This window comes from Anguilla anguilla, chromosome 3 (assembly GCF_013347855.1).
Source record: "Anguilla anguilla isolate fAngAng1 chromosome 3, fAngAng1.pri, whole genome shotgun sequence".
Lineage (NCBI taxonomy): Eukaryota > Metazoa > Chordata > Actinopteri > Anguilliformes > Anguillidae > Anguilla > Anguilla anguilla.
In genome coordinates this window covers 7615495-7635704 of record NC_049203.1, presented here as the reverse complement: position 1 = coordinate 7635704, position 20210 = coordinate 7615495, and the positions used below count along the sequence as shown (strand labels likewise).

At 43.8% G+C, this 20210-nt stretch overlaps 3 protein-coding genes across 6 annotated transcripts in view; 2 read left to right on the top strand and 1 right to left on the bottom strand.

The window, feature by feature from the left end:
• LOC118224389 (serine/threonine-protein phosphatase 2B catalytic subunit alpha isoform-like) overlaps positions 1–3954 on the bottom strand; it is a 46488-nt gene extending 42534 nt beyond the window's left edge. The window contains exon 1 of one of the 3 annotated variants that reach the window (XM_035411881.1): positions 3671–3954. In XM_035411881.1, coding sequence (XP_035267772.1) covers positions 3671–3725 — 55 coding nt within the window. In that variant the 5' untranslated portion in view covers positions 3726–3954. Of the gene's footprint in view, positions 1–3043; positions 3200–3670 lie in introns of those variants that run through there. The other 2 variants (XM_035411879.1, XM_035411880.1) reach the window with 2 other exon arrangements.
• A 2636-nt stretch (positions 3955–6590) lies between these two features.
• Positions 6591–15353, top strand: ube2d2 (ubiquitin-conjugating enzyme E2D 2 (UBC4/5 homolog, yeast)). Its single transcript, XM_035409818.1, has 7 exons — positions 6591–6941; positions 8743–8806; positions 12733–12764; positions 12873–12950; positions 13085–13190; positions 13297–13390; positions 14162–15353. The coding sequence occupies exons 1-7, from the start codon at positions 6918–6920 to the stop codon at positions 14205–14207; spliced, it is 444 nt and encodes a 147-aa protein (XP_035265709.1). The 5' UTR covers positions 6591–6917; the 3' UTR covers positions 14208–15353.
• An 855-nt stretch (positions 15354–16208) lies between these two features.
• The window catches only part of LOC118223385 (CDGSH iron-sulfur domain-containing protein 1-like), a 4073-nt gene continuing 71 nt past the window's right edge, over positions 16209–20210 (top strand). The window contains exons 1-4 of one of the 2 annotated variants that reach the window (XR_004764433.1): positions 16209–16430; positions 19083–19282; positions 19683–19876; positions 19925–20210. The exon at positions 19925–20210 is cut by the window's right edge and continues 71 nt beyond it. Coding sequence is in view for 1 of the 2 variants with exons in the window: in XM_035409819.1 (XP_035265710.1) it covers positions 16346–16430; positions 19083–19282; positions 19683–19772 (375 nt within the window). In the remaining variant the exon portion in view is untranslated. Of the gene's footprint in view, positions 16431–19082; positions 19283–19682 lie in introns of both variants that reach the window. The other variant, XM_035409819.1, reaches the window with a different exon arrangement.

The window sequence follows — 20210 nt, the reverse complement described above, 5'->3', positions numbered from 1 at the left end:
GTTCTGTCATAGAGCACAGACTGTCTACTCTGCAGCACATTATAAATACAACCATGTTGAAAGAAAAAGCTCTTCCATTTCATAATCCATGGTCAAAGTTGATCTCTGTACATCCACACTTCTTTTAAAATGAGTTATTCAACTCATTTTAAAAAACAATTATTCTTTCGGACGCTATGCACATGTGCTACTGTCCACCACTGAACTAATAGGACTGATAAAAGACATGGGAACAATGTAATACTGTTTATTAGCAAAGGAAACGACATGGCAAAAAAAAAAAACTGACGTGATATGAGGTTGGCAACATAATTCACATCACTGCTGACTTTGACAAACTTAAGTCAAAGTTATCATTCCCATCTACTCCAAAGACAGCTTCATGTGACAAGTAGGTTGAACATGATGAGCAATTACACAGGCCTTTTTTTCAACATCTGGCAGCTGACAAGTTCCTCCATATTTCTACGTCTGGACGTCTTATACTTTCTTGTCACTCGCGATAATTCATTCTACTGCTGGAAGTGATCAACAAATTTTTACTCTAGCTCTGTCGTCAGACAGTTTCATACCTCCAGCTCCGATTGTAACGACCAAGCCCAAACCAATTTTCACCAGACTCGTTCATTGGGCAAAACAGCTATCACAGGACCGTGTCCCTGACGGTTCCTTTACACGGTAATGGCAGACTTCACCTTCTTTCTTCATTCCCTGGGGGAATAATGCAGAGCTACCTGGCGTGTCCGCATCAGCACCTGCACCTGCCGGCCACGCACCTGGTCACATTCACTGGCGTTTAAACACACGGCTTACTCTCATCCTCTCTCTCGCTGTCGTACAGATTGGCCTCTGTCCCTGTCTCATTGCCGTTGCTGTCCGGGACTGAGAGCAAACGAAAGCAAGTCTACTGTCTTTGCATTGATGTAGGCTCCGATGCCACACATATGTCATGGTGTCTGATTTGAGACAGGAGTGTGGCATAATGGTTAGTGAACTGGGCTTCCCAGGGCTGCGGGTTCGACTCCCAGAGGCTGGTGCCAGGGGTTGTACCCTTGAGCAAGACACAGTACCTGAATTGCTTCAGCGGTATAAATGGACTGTGTGTAAAAAAAGAATGCAAGCTGAATAAGACACTAGTCTGGACAGGTGCATCTGCTAAATGCCTAAAATGTAAATGTAATGATTGGTCAGAGCACTGGTATAAGACAAGCCTTCTGCGAACCAGCTAGAACTTTAAGCTCTCTCTCTATCTCTCTCTCTCTCACACACACACACCCTCTCTCTCTCTTGTTACAATCCTTGCTCTTCTCACAGTTCCACTCATCCTGTTTCTCTCACTCACACATATTTGCTTCTCTCCACCTTCCCACCTCCCCTTTGCACCCACTACGTTCCTCTCTGCGCCCTCTCTCCTGCATCATTTTAAGCTCTCCCCATTCCATCCCTGCTCATCCTCATCCTCGTCTTACCCTAGAGTACCACAAGCACAAAACATTATCACTAAAAACTGCCGAGCTTTCAGACAACTCAACACGACCACATAGGTGTTAACAATGAGACTACAGTTTCCCACTGGATCCACCTCCCCTGCACCCTGACAGGCCAACAGGATCTCCCACTGGGCAGTCTGTCCTGTTATACCATTACTTTTTACTTTCTGAATTACAGCGTCGATGCGTCATCCGCGTGCCCTACTAAATGTAGCGCGCTCTGCAGAACTGCTCCCTCGGCCCGTATGTCTCCGCGCGCACAGACTCACAGCAAGGTGCTCTAGATCCGTACTTGCAGTGCGCATCCATTGCAAACAGTTGCGCAGACAGGCCGTTGGCAATGTGTTGTTATTGTAGATCCCGTTTCTGTGCGCGGTGGCGGTCATGTCTGCTGCGTGCAGCGATTATGGGATGTCGAGTGCAGTGGCCGCGCTTGCTATGCGTTCGACCGCGGGAACCACGGCCAAGTACTACTGCGTTCCTGCAGATCCATCATTGGCTTTCACACACTCACGCATGAGAAAAACCAGGCCCCATCAAATCAAACAGCAACGCCCGCTCTACCTCCTCTCATCCCCGGTCGATTGCAACATCCCCTAAATCAACAGATATGGTTCAACAAGCTCTCGGCATTACTGTATTAGAATGACCATCATTAGCTACACGTACACAAGATTAAATGCAAGTGCCGGAATCAGTCTACTGTTTAAACAAACCTGTTTCCACCATAACGTCACCCTCCCACATATTCTCAGATACGTATAAGATCCCATTTATAAACACTGGGGATCGCAATAATAAAATCGTGCGCGGCCTCCATGGCAGCAGCTGTACGCAAATACGCAACAAGGCATTGTGAAACTCCATTTTCTCAGAGAACCTGCTGTCAGTGGTGCCCCACTACCTCAAAATAGACCACGGCTCAAAAAGGCTGCAAATGTTGTTAATGTGGAACACGCGCATTCGCACAGATGCGCACCTTTTCCGAAGGCTTCGCTGAACGCGAGGACACGGGCTATAATTAAAACGGACATGTCCACTGAATTGATAAAAAAAAATCTCAAAATAATGTGGCAGGTTACGAACGCGATAGATGTCATCGAAGTATAAGCTATAAAGGCCGCACCAGAAATAGCCTAAATATCGGGTTCACCTCTATAATCTCGTAACCTACAGATACCAAACGAATTCGTATTAATGCGATTCCCATCATCGCAACAATAATAATCACAAAATCACAGACATCGTATCTGTGTAGTCCTTGCAGATTACACCACACAGGCTCCCATAGCCTTCTCCGATCGTAGAAAAATTCTGAAGGCATTAATGTTATCACCATATAGACTACATCAAGCTGTTTGCGCGTTAATCTGGAACCTAGCAACACATTTTACTAGGTCAGCGGAGTGGACATTCTTGCAGTTTGATTGCTGATGCTACATAAATTTCCGGTTTGATTCATAGAATTGATAGTTTTTCGACCTTTGTCGAGAGCCGGCAAGTCTAACAGGTTTTTTTTAGATGGATATGGTCATTAAATCATAACATTTTACCTTTAAGTCTTCCTTTCGCTGTCATCTTCAGACGGCAAGAAGTGTCTCATCGGAACGAGATGCTAATCGCATCTCTCTCTCTCTCCCTCCCTCTCCCCCCTCTCTCTCTCTCTCTTTCCCTCTCCCTCTCTCTCCCCCCTCCAGTGAATTCTGTAACGCTACACGTATTCACGAGGCGCAGAGACTTGATGTGCTCGTGAAATCCTGCTGCATCACCGCCTCGCGCAGTGGCCGCAAAGACATCCAAAACAACTCTGCCTCATTTAACCAGGATCTGTTGGTCCATCCGTACAGTAAAAGGATCAAAGCAAAACGTGACATCGAAATGTCGCTGAGACGTGGTAAAGAACACAAGGGAACAGCAAAGATTCCTTCCCACGTACATTTTAGATCAAAACGCAATCTCTCTGCATTCTGTGTTTCTCTGTAATATCTCACGAGATAGCAAAACCATGTTTTTTAATCTTATTAATTAAACCTACCCAAGCAACACAAAACACACGAGAGGTAGGAACTTGCAACGCACAAACAGCGACAGTGACTATAAACAAGTAACCCAAAGCAAGTCAAAACCTAAGTAATGATGTCTGAGAAATAAAATACAAGAAAACGGATAAATACACCTACATTTGACCATCCGGTCGGCGGCGTTCAAGACCATGTCAACGTTAGACATCTTCATGAGCAGTTGCCGTCTAGAGCGCGAGCGTTTTTAATTCCTCCTGCAGATGTGACTGTTTATTCGTGGTGTGTTTTCGCTGGTGCGGGATGCGGTTGCTGCAGTAGCATCACTCGGTGCTGTCCCTCCGTGTATCACCGCCTGGCTGGGAAGGACTGCTGTTACCCGGAGAAGGAGGATGCTGGGCTGCTGGGCTGCCGTGTGGGGGAGGATGGAGAACGAGAGAAAGGGGAGGGGGTGGAGAGAGAGGGGGGGGGGAGAGAGAGAGAGATTCTGTTCAGTTCAGGAGATCCTCACTGCGCTGCACCACCCCGACATGGCGAAAGAGGGAACTCCCACGCAATCGCTTCCAGGGACTGCCTCATACCGCCATCAGGTGGAGGCAAAGCCGGGGTTTCCCAAATTCACGCGCCATGTTTTGCAATTCCATGCCGCTCTCACTTTGCTCCTTGCGTGCAGGAGTGGGGTCCTATCACGCCGCACAGTTTTCATTGACTCTCCGTGCCGCGCAGGGGCAGCCATTTGGTCAATGGACGACGATTGGCTGTTAATTTGGCCGCAACTAACGAAAACTGCTAGTTTGTGGGGAATGGAATGTCATTGTGATAATACCTGACGAATGCAAAACACGGATAAAAACGCACATCTCGGACAGTACAGAAGTTGGCTTGATGAGGCATATTCATAAAAATAAGTAAATGGATTCAGTGCATGTTATTTCTCAGGGAAAGCACAAGTAATAGCCTATTTGAATTGGCGATTAACGTAAATAATATTCCTATCTTACTACGAAATGGAGGCAGAATCAAATCTGAGTGTAATAGCTTGGAAAACAAGGGGAGAGGGGATGGATGAGAGGCAACAAACGCAATGCAGCACATTATGGTAGTAACATGACACTTGCTGAGGAACTTGCCAGTGAAACCGTATGTCGGTGAAGCTCTTTGAGATGCATTGTTCATATAAAAGGTGCCACATAAATAAAAAGGTGTTATACAAAGCAAGTAATTATTATTATTATTATTATTATTATTGTTGTTGTAAAACCAGGGACTTTAACTTCCTCTTGAAGTAAAAATATTTTTTGTTGAGAGATGTAATGTGGGTGCACCATATTATAGACAGAAGACTTTGAGCGGCTAGTTATGCTGTCCTCAAGTTGATATAGATGATGGTGTGGTTGTTTATGATTACTTATTATACTTGCGTGATGAGCACATACTTTCAGTGGTCTGGGAATTTTACAGGTCTGCCACTGTTACACACATAACTCGGGAGGATGCACTCATGTTGTTTCACATTGTAAATTAATGTATGTGATTGACAGCAGTTAATTGCAGCATAGATGAGTGTAAGGCCAATCATGCTTACAGTACGGCTGATTGTGGTAATGGAAAGGGGTTCACAGTGACTGTAGTTCGGCTGACTGCATTTACTGAGCAGCGAGGGGTGGGGAAGAGGGGAGGTGTACAAATAACCAAAAATTATTTAGAGATCCTTCAAAAGGTTTTTAAAAATCCTAGCACAATTTCCCCCTCCCTCAATGTCCAACTCACTCCTATACACTTGAGTGTGGTTGATAGCTTTTACAGCAGAACAGTTTACAAGTACATTGTGGCTAATTGCAATTAATGTGTGGTTGACTGAAATGTGGCTTCTTAACATGAATCAAGCAAATAGACAGCAGATGTAGTATGATAAGGGATTTACAATTAATGAGATTCATATAAGTTCCCATCTGTATTGTGTCTGCTATTCATGTATATTAAGCCTTTTATAGGCAATGAAATAATCTGCTTTAGCCAGTAAGCACATAAAAGTTTTTTTTGTTTGTTTATTTTTAAATACCAGATGATTTTTGGGACAGTAAATTGAACTTTATTTAAGGGCAAAAGTTCATACCTCAGTCAAAGGCAATTACAGCTTTCAGTCATATTAATGAGGATCAGAGATTATATTTAATTGGTGCTGTACTAGGTGGAGTTGAGGCATCGGCAATACAAACTTGAATGCTTCCAGCCAATTTCCAGTGGCAGTTGAGGAGCTCTGCCTGTTGTGCTCTTATGTTGGTGTTGTTCACTGACATCACCTAAAAGATTGAATGCGGGTTTAATTAGCTGTTTCACCATAGTTCCAATACAAGTGACTAGTCTTCTTTTGGTGTTGTTGTGATGAGCTGAACTTCAGTCTTACCCCCCCCCCCCCCCCCCCCAATTTGGACACAGTTACCCCAAAAAATGTGTATCATATACATAAATAAATAAGTCAATAAATGAATGAATGAATGAATGAATGGATGAATGGATGAATGTATGAATGGATGAATGAATATAGTTTGATTCAGTTACTTGACATCGCCACACAACCACGTGGTAATTATATTTTTTCAGTCTCAGCGTGATAATGAGACGTCTTCGTGGAGATGCTGAAAACATCAGCTACCTTGTCCAATTTCGGGGCAAGTTTCCTATGTAACTGGTTCTCGCGATAGATAGAACTGGAGACGAGCGAGAACTTCTTGTGTATCCCTCCGCTTATTTTTCTGTTACTTCCTCTATCCGGGTGGAATGTTTTCATTACCCAGCCCATCATAAATGCACACCAACGATAGAATAGATTCAGTTATTTTACAAGGAACAGGTGAACTAATCATTACAATATATTATCAAACCACCAGTACCTTACATAAAAAATAAAGAATGTGCTACACTTTCCCTAAATGGTGACGTACCCTGAAACTGAATAAGTTTATCAGACATTTTGGCTCAACCTATTCCTTTGATCGAGCGGCACTCCTTCCTCTTCGGTGAGCCAAAATGACGTCATGTTCCATAGGTCTACGGCTATAAAACCAGGGTCGGCGCGCGCAACTGATGTTAGAAAGGGATTTTGATGCGCTGGCGGATGTGTATATTGGCGGAAGCGCTTCGTGTCATCGCTGCTTAGGGAGTAATGCGGTAGCCGCTGCTGCAAGAGGAAGGACCCCGGTTCCACTCTAGTGTCTTTCAGTTTCGCCTTAAAAATTGTACAGCCTAGTGTGTTGTGTATGATAGGGGAGCAGTGACTAATGTAAGATTGACCTGTTTCTTTTGCAATCCGGTGGAACGCATCGAGCAACAGTTAGAAAAAGTAACGTAACCGCCATTTTAATCGAATAAAACACACGTTTTCAGTGACAGCGGCACAAGCACAACAATGGCTCTGAAAAGAATTCATAAGGTAAGGAAGTCATCGTGAGCGGCGTTGGGCCTGTGAACATAGATTTGACGATTACTTTTTTTAAATCATATTTTTAAAATTACTTTAGGAACCAAAACCGATAAATTCATCGGTCATTTCAAATCGTTTAAACCACGCTTTCACCAGTGAGTAGATCCTGACAGTGAAGCAATGCGCCCTGTTCGATGTTCCCAACCAACACATCTAGGGCCCTCCACTTTATAGCTGGTCTACGACGTACTTCCTTCAGTGCGTTTTAGAAACCACTTAAACTCGCTACGTTTTGGTTCAGTCTTAACGGGCATCATTATTAGCTATGCTGATGCGTTGGCTAAGGCGTCCCGGTATTCAGCTAGCTAAAGCTACCCAGCTAATTGCTAGCTAGCATCGCGTATTGTGGGCAACGTTAGCACAATACCTAGCTTACTGGCTAATGCTGGCTAGCTATCTAGCGGCCGCAAGTTTCCGATTTACAGTCGATTTGTGAACTGCGTAGCTAGCTAAGGAGGTGAAGTTAGCTTCGGAGTTCCTTAGATGGTCAGTCAAACTGCCTGGATTCGAATATAACAGAAAGTAATACCAAAATTGACGCTGATTCCGTATTGGCTTCTTCCTGACCAGCACTAGGCTTTATCGGGCATTTTGGGCCTACTGAACTTTTCAGCTTCTCGTTCCCCTGCTAACAGCGTTTACAGGGTGAGGTTCTGGGGTGTGGGGGTTAACGTTGGAGCCGTGCTAGTCTGGTATTTATTAGCTAGCTAGCTAATGTGGAATAATCGGAATTGGGTTGCTGCCGTTGCATTTTTCTGTAAATCAGACAGGTACGTGCCAGTTTAAGTGGAATAAGTCGACCAACTACAGCTGACATTGGCAGTATTAGCTAGGTAATTTGCCAGTAAACTGGTATCAGTTCGGTTTGAGATATTACAGTCAAGTGTTGGGTAAACTAACGTTAGTAACTTTAAAACGTATAGTCTGAAACGAGCCCTTAAGTGTTATCAACCTTAGAGATGCACTTAGAACGAGTTTATTCACGCATGTCTACGTTTAGACTAACTTCCAACCACCACAAACTAGCCAAGTTGACAGAATTGAGTTTATGTGCAAGTCGTAGTGGATCTCTAACTATTGGGCTTCAAGTAAGGTACGCTTTGAAGTCCAACCAGCTGTTAACTACAGGTGGTGCGGCATAATCGGTTCGGACCGTAATCATGCACGCCAGCGCTAGTCAGTGATGTAGGGACGTTAATTGAGAATTTTACCCAAAGCAGGGGAACTCATTTGAAACTGGAATTGAAGCCGTTGCTTTGCTGTTGAATATGACGTCCCCGCGTACACGTCAGACTTGTTTGTGGAAGTCGTACACGTCATAGACTAGCATGGACATGAACACCTAAAGTGAAGCCCTCTTATGTCATTGTAAATGACGAAATGATGTTTCGACTGATGGGTCCTATCACATGGGTTTCGGTTTTCAGTGGTGGGCTAAGGTTTTGTTGTGATGACAACTGGTAATATTAATGTTGAATGCAGTGCTGGAATTCTGAAGGTGTGGTCCATTGCCCTGCCTGATTTTGTGAGTGAGCGATAGAAGTTAACTTTACACAACTTAATTAATCAATGGTGAGCTTTCAGTTTTTCTTTCAGAAAGATGGTGGTGTAAGTTAAACAAATTTACTGCACGTGAAGTCATATTTCCGCAGATGTATGTAAATGCCTCGCAAAGGCAATGGGCATTATGTAATGGGGGGGGGGAGGGGGAGGCTGACAATTGACTTGAATGATGTTGTTCTGTGTACAGGAGTTGAATGATTTGGCACGTGACCCTCCAGCGCAGTGTTCAGCGGGACCTGTTGGGGACGACAGTGAGTACCATCTGCTCGCACGTTAACCTGCATCTCTTCACAAGTCGAACCCTTTCCAAAACGGCACCGCGCGCTGCTTTGAACGCAAGGCGGTTTTATCACCAACGCGAGCTCTCTGGCGGCGCCGGGGACGTCTCTCGTTGTACCTGCGTTAACGAGTTATTTAAAACTCGCCTCTGTTGAGTCGCGAGAGCGTCAGTGCTTACCTCACACGCCAGCAGGGTGCCAGGCCCTGCAACCGGTCGGGCGACACCTGCGTATCAAGCGGGTAACGTGCGCGGAAAGTCTGCGGCGTCAACGGCAGTTGGTAGTGTGCCAGCCCAGGAAGCGGATAGTTACGCTTTTTGCATTAAAATTCCAGGTTTGATTGGGTTGCAGTTGGGGCGGTGGAAATTAAGAGCCAAGTGGGTAATTTGCGGAGCTTGTTGCTACGGTTGCAGCAGATCCGTGCACGCTTGCTTTGACCCCGCGCTGTATAGGCTGCACCGCTCCCGTTTTTTAAAATTTTTATTTATTTTTTGCCGGATGCCAATAGGCTCTAGACTCGAGTCCTGGCTCCATAATTTTTTCAGAAAAGGGAGGTTTGGATAAGGGCGACCCCTGAGCTGACGTGCTGGGAGGACTCTCTCAGCTCTGGCTGTGTTCTGGGGACAGCCGTAACACACAGTGCTGTGGGAACTGGGCTAACAGCTGGGGGGGTGGGGGGGGGAAGCTGTGCATTTAATGCCAGGTACTTGACCTGAATCTCTTCAGCAAAAATACCCAGCTGCATCGATGGATTCTATGTTTAAAAAAAAAAAAAAAAAAGTGAACCAAATTAATCACTTTGGGTAATGCGGAAGTACAGGGCACATATATAGTGCCTTTTTATGCTGTGTTTTTGGAAGGGCTGCCTCCTGCAGCTTTATCGATGCCTAGTTTAAATCGGCGTGGAATGCGCGCAGGTAGGCTTCCCTTATCGGAGGCTGCATCTTCACACGTCTGAATACGAGCGTGGCTGGCTGTGCGAACGCTCACGTTGACTGTGTTGAATTTCAGAATCGCTTCAACCTCCGGGGCTCAGGCAGAAAAAAAAAAAAAAAAAAAGCTGCCCAACCCCTGCTTCCCAACACGCACAAGGCTTTTTTTTCTTTTCTTTTTTTTTTCTTTCTTCTCCCTCCGTATTTGCAAACAAAATTAATTTGGCACGTTCGTTTGAAAGCACTCCGCCAGGAGAGGTGGGAGAGAGCCAGCCGTGTTAGGTGTCTTTAGTGAAGGGCCCGGGGGTGTCATTGAGTATCAGTGAAGTGGCCCTCCGAATGTAGTGCTAATGAGGTACTCCGATGAATATTATTATTTTATTTAAATTTTATTTAGCCGATTCAAAATTATTTAGGCGGCACAAGAACCTCAAAAACAATCACGTACAGCTTAAAATGAAGATATATTAAAAAAAAATAAATAAATTAAAAAAAATTTTTTTTTAATAAGCCATTGAAGTTTCAGGTGTTATTTCAGATGAAAATTTGACATGAAGACGACGCACTGTAGCATGTCAGTTTCCTACCATGTTACCTGGGAGATTCCCCCAACTCCAACTTCCCCCTCCCCCCCATATGTGGATGTGTTGCTGCTTTGAGTGTTTATACACAAACCTTGTGTCAAAGCATCCAGCCCACTCTGCCTGTTCCCTTTTACATTCCATTATATTCATTGAGCACGAGCTCTTGCACAATACAGCAGAACATAGGGGCATCCCCACAGTCAAATGAGCAGCAGTACCAGACCTGGTTGACAACATTCCCAGACCCGCAAGTGTATGTGTGACTAAAAAACACTGAATGCAAGTTAACTGTGTTAACCAACCGTAATACCAAACCATAAGAGCGTTTTAGTTTAATTTTTTATATAAAGTGAAACAAACAAGGCAGACTGAAGCGGGTATTTATGTAAGTATGACACAGATTTGTAAAAAGTTGATGCCATATGGGTAACACTGCATGTTTTATACTTGGGCGCTAACTGCTAGCATTTGACTGAGACTGCAGTGTTTTACCATCTGCGATGCTGAGCCGTGGACGTATGAAGACGCTTTGTCCCCTGTCAGGTGGTGAAGTCATAATGTCCTCATAATGAGTCTGTACACAAGGATGTGCGTAAATATGCGATGCATTCCTTTGGGCACATTAAAAGCATTCCGTGTTTAAAAAGGTAAAGGTGCCTTTCGGCAGGCATAGTGAGGCACTCAAACCCATTCCGTACTGTGAGGTTCCATTGTATCCCCAGCGGAATGTGTTTGGTACCATTTATCTGAGCTTTTATAAAAGAGTTTATCATTTTTTAAAAGCGCCATCATAGCCACGCCAATTTGTAGTAGGTGCAGAGAACTACAAAACCCACAGCTGTGGCAGTAATCTTTCCATTTTAAATCGCTGGGTTTGTCACGTAGGCCTGTTCCAGGGTTTTTGCCGACAAACTCGCAGAGACTTTGCTAGTTCACAGGCGGCATGTGCTATGTGAAAACTCTCAGTTCTACATTTTTGTACTCAATAGCAAGATTAATATATGTTTCAATCTCAAATAAAATGCCACATTGCAATAAGGCACATACTTCTCTTGCTGATCCTTGAATCCCTATAAAGCAAATCTTGTATGGTGTCAATTTTAATTTTGTTTACGTAGTGATCTTGCAGTCATCTCTGGCCTTGAATAGTTTTCTGTTGTCACAATTTCATTTGTTTTGGCAATCACATTAAAATTAAAATATAAATAAAAAATTTATGTATTTTTAAAAATAATTTCTCCCCCCCCCCACAAATTTCCTGCGCTCTTACCCAACACAAAGTGGAATTTCCTTAAAGCATTCATTTAAATCCTAATTAAGCCAAATAGACTTCAGTGAAGCAAAGCAACTGTTCTGTTGTTGCTGGAATAGATTCTGATGTCTCTGTAGCCATGAGAGTGATGGAAAAGCATATCCGTTCATTCTTTTGGATCAAAATGCCTTTAGGCATCTGAACCTCAGGCATTTCTTTTAAAGTGTTGACGTTGAACTGATGTTAGATTGACACATTAAATACAGTTGGGTTCTGATTTAGAAAAAGGTGGCTTCTGTGATGTACTCTGGTAACGCCTGAGGGTGGGGGTGGTGTTGGTGCGTAGGTACCCAAAAAGTTTCAAAGACATCCCCAGGCACCTCCATCATGAACTTAAAAGGGTTATATTTAAAAGGAGGTTTTACATTTTGAAATATTTTCCAAATCTTTATGTAGTCATTGCCTATCTAGTTTGGCCAGGGACCGCCCTGCAGTACATTCATGGGCCCTCCTGAGAAACCAGGAGGGAAGTGAAGCATAGGGAATGTTCTGAGGTATGTTACTGGGGTTGTATTTGTCACCAGGTCACTCTGCATGTTCTACTGGTAGAGCCTTATTCATGGGAGATGTGTGTCTGATCTGAATAGTTGGTTTTTCTTGATAAATACACACTGTAATTAGTGATAATTGACCCAGAGCATCAAAGAGGATCTTGCCATTAATGTCTTGGACTGAATTTCAAATTTTCTCCTTACTGGCTGGTAAAATAAGGAGTAAGACTGTGATGTTACCTTTATTGGTAGAAAACACGTGAGAGCTCCACGAATCATGGAGTACATTGGTGAGTGCTAATGGAACAATGCTGACAATGATTGGTGTATACTTTCTAGGATCCTTGTGGGAGTTACCAGGAAGTAGCCTCTGCTCATTGTCCCTATTGATCTATTGGTTTTCTGTGTGCCCCGTGATTGGTGGAGGAGCTGTCTATGTTTTCTGTGAGTAAGGTGATAACGCAACAGTCCTCGCCCCATTTCTTTATTGCAGCTTTCCAGCCGTTTCCCTTGTCTGGCTGCTTTGTGCTAACTGTATGGCTGATTACTGTAGACATGATCGTCTTTTCATCTCTTTCAGTGTTTCATTGGCAGGCCACAATAATGGGACCAGTAAGTATGCTTTACCAGTTTTTAACGCATGCGTCCGGTGCCCGTTGAAGTCATGACAGTGTTTCTGTGATTTTTTAAAAATTTATTTTTAAAATTTTTATTTTACAGAATGACAGTCCGTACCAGGGAGGCGTATTCTTCTTAACCATTCACTTTCCCACAGACTACCCCTTTAAACCGCCAAAGGTGAGGCTCCGCCCCTCCGTGCTTTAGGAAGTGGCGGGAGGGGGCTTTGAATGCTCCACATAAACGGTCCAGAGAATTCCCTGCTTCATTTCTCTTCCTCTCTCTCTCTCTCTCCTCCGATTCCTCACTCTCAGGTTGCATTTACCACAAGAATCTACCACCCAAACATCAACAGCAATGGCAGCATCTGTTTGGACATCCTCCGGTCACAGTGGTCGCCCGCACTCACCATCTCCAAAGGTAGAGGAGCCGAACACACACAAACACACACACACACACGCACCCCGTCTTCAGCTGTCCGCCGTTACCATGACGACGCGCTGACCCGTCCTCGTCTCTCTCGTAGTTCTCCTGTCAATCTGCTCACTGCTATGTGACCCCAACCCAGACGACCCGCTAGTGCCTGAGATCGCCCGCATCTACAAGACAGACAGGGAAAAGTGAGTCTCCACGCCACGGTTGACCCTGTTGCACTGTTGGGGCGGGGTTCTGGGTACTGCGCTATTCTGGAGCAATCCGTCTAAACCAAGCGACCAAAACTGGGCTTCGTTTTTGAAGCTCACTTCCTGGACTTGTTGGGATACGTTGCTCACTAGCGCCAGTGCGGTTAGCTCCAGTATAGGCGTTTCAGCCACCCTTTTGAATGCAAGTCAGTGGTAACAATGCAGTCAAAATGCAAAGCTGAATCTTTTTTTTCTCCCTACAAGAAAATGTAGTCGCAATGGGTTTTTTCTTAGTCTGTCCCCCAGTCTGCTGATTTAAGTTGCTGTGTTATTGGGACAATGTTTTAATATTTCGTGGACAAATTGGGGACTGTTTGCATCACTGCCGACACACTGTATCCCATGCGCTTGGTGGACAGCCTGGACTCAGCTGGACTTCAAGCTCGTATAAGGGTACCCTTGTTCCTACTCCGCAATCTGGCTCCAGTTTGTACAACATGGCAGTGCCAAAAATGGCATTTCCGTGGTTTCAAATAGCCTTTTACCAAGCTCTTAGTAAATCAGCGAGTGATGTCACCATCCATATTTTTTTCTACATTTCTGTGCTCTAGACAAATTTTCACTTGGGTGGTTAACTATTTGGGGGGGGGGGGGGGAGGATTGTGAACACTTGTATAGCTTTTCCTGTAGATCTAGTGTTGGGCTGTTGGTGCCATATCTGCATCAGTGCTATTTTGCTTTTTAATTAATTTATTTTTGTTCCCCCAGGTACAACAAAATAGCTCGGGAATGGACACAAAAATACGCGATGTAGCTGGAGGGCCGGAGCACAGAGAAATGCCTCTACATCTTAAGGCTAGGGGAGCTTTTGAAAGAAACAAATCTCGTTGGTTTTCCATTGGAGTGCTTTATTTGAGCCACGCCTCCCCTCTGCACCTGTTTCCCCCCCCCCCTCCACCCACCTGGCTGTCATGTTGTACATATTTTCAAAACTGCAATCGTAGACGACCCCCCCCCCCCAGGCCCCCCCCCCCCCCCATCTGCTTTCAGTCTCTCAGGATGTGGCCGAGTAGGGCCAGTCCAGTCACAACGTTTATGATTCTAAAAGCATTCCTTCATTTTAAGAACTGAGGGTAATAGGCCCAGATTAAGGGATTTCACATTGAATTTGTAATTTTTTTTTTTTTTAATCCCCCTTCTCCTCATTTGCTTCCTGTGCTTCCAACTGTACTGTGAGTCGGGGGCAAATCAAATTTTTTTTGGTGCGTGTTTGTATGTAAATCTGAGGAATTCTTTTAAACTCATAACAGGTTATGAATGGAAATGTTAGTCCTTTGAGTCTTTTTCCATTCTACTGGACAAATTCTTAAGCACTTGTTTTTTTTTTCCGTTTTTTTCCCCCCTCCCTCCCTGTTTCCAGTGTCATGTGACCAAGTCTGTTCTTTCCCACGTACATCACAGTTGCAATCTGAACAAGTTATTAGTTTAACAAGCGTTTTATTTCAACCCCCGCCCCCACCCCCCTCCTAACTCTAGGTTGCATTTGGCTATTGTTGAATTAGAAGCTAACAGCTCCAGTTATACTCTTGCTCTGTCAGGTCCTGGGTGCGAGGTGCAAGGTCCTGACAGACAACCTCTGTATATTTAATTACCTGACAGCTCGTGGAGCTGGTGTGTTGATTAAACTGTGTAATAAAAAAAAAATGATTACTAAAGTCTGAACTTGGAAGTCAAGCATCAATGAGGCTTTTGCTGAAACGAGCTTTGTGGAGAGAAATCGGTTTGATGTTTAGCAGTCTTTTTGTAAAAAAAAAAAAAAAAAAAAAAGAAAAAATGAAAAGACATGGAACCATGTTCATCTTTTTTCCACGTTCTGTGCAGATTTGCGTCTTCACGCATTCAAGAACTGCTCATTATGAATAGTTAATTTACAATAAATAAATAAAATGTTCCTGGTTAATGGAAGTGTCAAATTTTCCTGAGAGAATCAGCAAAATGCTGCAGTATGCAACGGTATGTTAATGAGGAGCATTTGGAACATCCTATTTGCGAGAGAACTGCCCCTTTTTAAAAAAAAAAATTTATTTTTACTTTTTTTTTTTAATGAATGCTCCAATAATGACGCAAATGACTTCGAATGGCGGGAAAAGTATGCTCATTTTGCTTTTCTCAAAGATCCAATTAAAATTGCTTCAGGTAAACTGGATAATATATTGTTATTGTTGCAATGACAAACAGCCATTTGAATTAAATAAAGGAGGGGGAAAGGATCTGGTCCTGGCTTTTAGATTATTTGGCATATTTGTCATGGTCCTCAATGTAGTTACATATATGTATGTGGTCATATAGCTTGACCTGTGCTCTTAAATGAAAGATAAAACTGTATGGGGTTCCTCTACGGTACTGAGTGTTGGTGTGGGTAGAGTTCCGTTGTATGGTGTATCAGAAGCTGTTTGATCTGGAAACTGAACTAATCGGCCATTATACAGAACGGTATGTTCAATTAGGTAATTCTGGCGTTCCATTTTATTTAAAACGAACGCATTCTGGCATTCGAACACATAATATAGAATTTAATACACACGTGTGTATGTGTGCTGTATATGAATTGTATCACTGGCCTGGGTAAGTGGAGTCTGGTGAGCAAGTGGCATCAATCGGTGAACTATCCGGTCGAGTAATGAACATTTCTACAGAGGGAAAAAACATTTTGGTATTCTTGCACTGCAGTACCATCTGTAGTAGCTGTCACTCCAAACGTCATTTCTTCACCTTTAGAAATCCACGGTCCCTTTTATAATCAGATATGGCTCCCATGACGTAGCATATTGGAGAAGCCGACACAATCCTGGCTTCTGAAGGGAGGCGATTCAGAGTCCACAGACCTTGTGAGTTTAGTTACGAACACCGAACAGGCTTAAGTTGCGTATCTGCAACCACGAGGAACGGAAGATGTCGACACTGTCAATGCCATCAATGCCAGCGTTACAGTTATTACCAGAGCACCTGGTAAGCACGGGATTTCACCTTCCCAAAGGTAACGTGTGGCTTTAAATCTAATCATTTCAGCGAGGGAACTAGCTGCGTGGACAGTGCTGCCAATGCCAGCTAGCGTACTTGCTAAATTAGCCCGTAACGCGTTTGAACATGCAGGAGTTTGCTTGTGAGGTATGATAGCATACTGACAGTTTGGCAGTGCTATCTAGCTACACCGACCCGTTTTTGTCATTTACTTGTTAAATTGAAGAATCATGGAAGAAATTAACGTTGTTCACAGCTGACCTCACATGACATTTAAGCCAACATGCTAACACAGCTAGTTAGTTCAATACAGAGACTGTAAAAAAATATCAGATGCGTAGCTAACCTACCTAGCTAGCCAGAGTTGGCTAGATAGGTAAAGTTAGCTCGTAACAACTGATATCGAATAATCATGATAACTCAGTCAGGCTATTACGGTTTAAGACTGCATGCGTTTCTCTTAATAATGTTTTTGAATGTAATTTTCATTTGATGTGCGAGTTGGCAGGTGTGGTAATGCACTATGTAGGAGATCTGTGAAGTGTTATCACATTTACCTAACGTTAATCTTTGGGCTTTAGAGCATGACTGGAGGTGTTGTTCAAGACCCAGGCACCATGTGACCGGGTTTGAGAGGGCTAAGCCTGAGCAAAGCCCCACCACAAGTTCATTCAATTTTCCACGTCCGGAGCCAATTTGGTTACATGTTGCTTACTCTGGCTAATACCGTAACGTTACATTGGACAGATATGTACACCATATCTGGACACCAGGTCGGTGTTATAGTCTGCATTCGTTTTCTGCCATTTTGGAATGTGGTATGTGTTAGTTATAGATCGATTATAAAAGCAGCTTTTCTAAGCTTTTTAGCAACGTTTGCAAGACTCCAACAATGATCAGTAACGACGTTGTGACCAGTATTCTGATATGTAAAGCATTGTGGTGTAAAGTTGTCCGTCACTTTCATGACGCTCTGTATTTCCGGACGCGAATTGCGCAGTTTGGTTACATAACAAATCGCACTGAATAAACGGCAGTATCTTGCACAGTCAAGCCCCAGTGTACCCACTATTTTGAACATAGATGGAGATGTGTTACTTAATGTGCAGCGGACTGTAGTGCTGATAGTCAGTGAGAAAGTTCTGCGATTCACTGTCGCCTGAGCCAGATTTTTCCACGAAAAAAAGAACGATCAGTGGATTTCATAGTCCAATATTGTAAATAAACTTAGTTATTTACACTATTGGCAAGCTTTAGGAGTTACACAATTTACAATGATCACAGCAGAAGTCAAAGTACATTGTTTTTGAGGTTTGCTCTCAGCAGATGCTACAGGGACCGTCACGAACATGTTTACATTTTGCAGAAAGCCACAACAGTTTTAATAAATGTTGAACCACGAGCACTATTCAATGCATTCCTGCATAGTAATGTATCCAACAGTTCTCCTAAGGCATTCCACGTATTGTCAGAAACCAGTTAGTGTAACTGAAATGAAGACAACACCACACCGCTATGTAAACAGATTAACGGTATTAACGGTTTCCACCCCTGTCATATTGATATTGTACAGCCAAAACAGCAACACGTAGGCCTTTATTGGCTCTGTAAAAGAATATAGCATTGCAGTGAATGTGTCTTTCTTTTCTCACCTATTTTTTCAGTATAGACTCATAGTTCTCAATTAGAAACAAAATAGGGACACCATCCCTTTGATTTAAATAACATGTTATTTAAATCAAAGCACTATGCAGGAATATCAATAATGTGGAATGAGTCTGATTATTTATTTATTTATTTTTAGAACACACACTGTTATAATTTGTGATAATTTTAACTAACTAACTATTTAACTAACAAAGAACCAAATGGAAATCTAATCGAATGTGAGTAATCATAGATGGACAGGGTACTGTTGCAAGCACTGACCACATTTTCAGGGAAGGGTGCAGCAGCTTTTAATTTGGTGCTTGGTTTGTTTGCAGAGCTCTGGTTACAGTTGCAAGGTCAGTTGAGACTATGACTGTGACACAAAGCCATGAGACAGAATTGGCTGCTGGGACACAACGACGCAGGATTAATGTGTTATGCTTCAACACCTAAAATGACTGGGAAGCAAGGAGTCAAACCTGTAGTACCCCGATTAAGCTATCTGGCCACCGGGGGCAGTGATTTGTCTGCAGATCTTGGAAACCAGTTGGAAGTTTTCCCCTTGGTGTCCGAAACAGCTTACTTGCCTACTATTCAGTATACAAGTTGTATACAACTTGCCTACTCGAGTTGCCTACTCAATAGTTGCCAAGTAAGCTGTTTTGGACACAAAACAGGAACTAGTCAAACAGTGCAAAGTGAAAACCATACCCTGAGAAGATGGTGATTGGTCCCTCAATGTTTTTTCTGTTGCCTAACCGTGTGCATTGACTTAACAGTTCATTTTCACGCCGTTCGCCGCACTGCTTTTGAGACGCACACGCGTCATGCTATGCTTATTTGCATTAGGTAGTAGCGGTCAGGGAACGCGCCATGCCGCCAGATGGGTTATTGGTTCTATTCCCAGGCGGCTCACTGCCCTTTTGCCCTTGGGGGAGTTGGTTGGCTTGACCGAAGCGTTAGCTCTTTTGAAAGAGAGGAGGAAGAAAGCTAACGGGGACCGCGCTTGTGCTTCCAGGTCGGCTGACCGCCATCTTGCCTGTGGCGGCGGCGGCGGCGGCAGCTTTTGGCGCCTACCTGCTCTGCAAGTCCACCGGCGGCAAGAACGGCCGGGTGAACAAGACCATCGACAAGGACAGCCCCAAGGTGGTGCACAGCTTCGACGTGGAGGACATCGGCTCCAAGGCGGCATACTGCCGGTGCTGGAGGTCCAAGAAGGTGCGTGGTGTCAGCCCGGAGGCCAGCTTCCTGTGCCCGGAAGTCAGTTTTTGGAGTGTTGTCATTTGCGTGCTGAGCATTTCTTTGGGTGTTAATGAGACGCTTATGGTAGGTGGCATCAGATGCTACTGTCAGGTAAATGGATTTCATGACACTCATAAAATAATTGTGTTATGCAATAATGACCATAATGTTCCAGAATGAACATATTTTTGCCTTTCTTAACTGGTACTGGACACTGGCTTCACTGTTGAAGAATTGGCATCCCAATAATTGGCATCCCATCACTGCAGGCTTGAGAGATGGAAATGTGAAGTAGTGATCGGCTGTTACTGCTGTCTGTTGGATGAGATGAGTATGCATGTTGGTTTTGTGTCTCACCTCTCTGTCCCACCTGCAGTTCCCCTACTGTGACGGGTCCCACGGCAAGCACAACCAGGAGACGGGTGACAACGTGGGTCCCCTCATCATCAAAAGGAGGGACGTCTAGGCACCCGTCCCATCACAACCTCCTCTACAGACACAGCTTCCATCAAAATCATCAGAAAGGTTAAAGGTTAAAGGCTAACTGTGAGAGGAGCACATTTGACAGTTACCCCTTCTGCCCTCCAGACGTTAACTGTCTTTGGGATACGCAGATGCACACCTTCTTGCCGAAGAGCCGTTACATGGCATGAGCTCTAATAAATATCAGCCTTTGACATTAAACGCACAGAAAATGAATGAGTGTGTCTTAATTTTAACTTGAATGCACTGATACAAAAAATATTTTTTCTCTGCCTCTGAAGAGCCTTTCCAGTTGCAAAGTGGCAAGCTGTTTGAGAGTAAGAGCCAGTATTTCCAGTTTGTCCTAAGCAGGGCATGTTTGTGTGCTCTGTTTGTAGTTACACTTGTGCAGCGCATGATTGTATACCAAATATGGCCAATG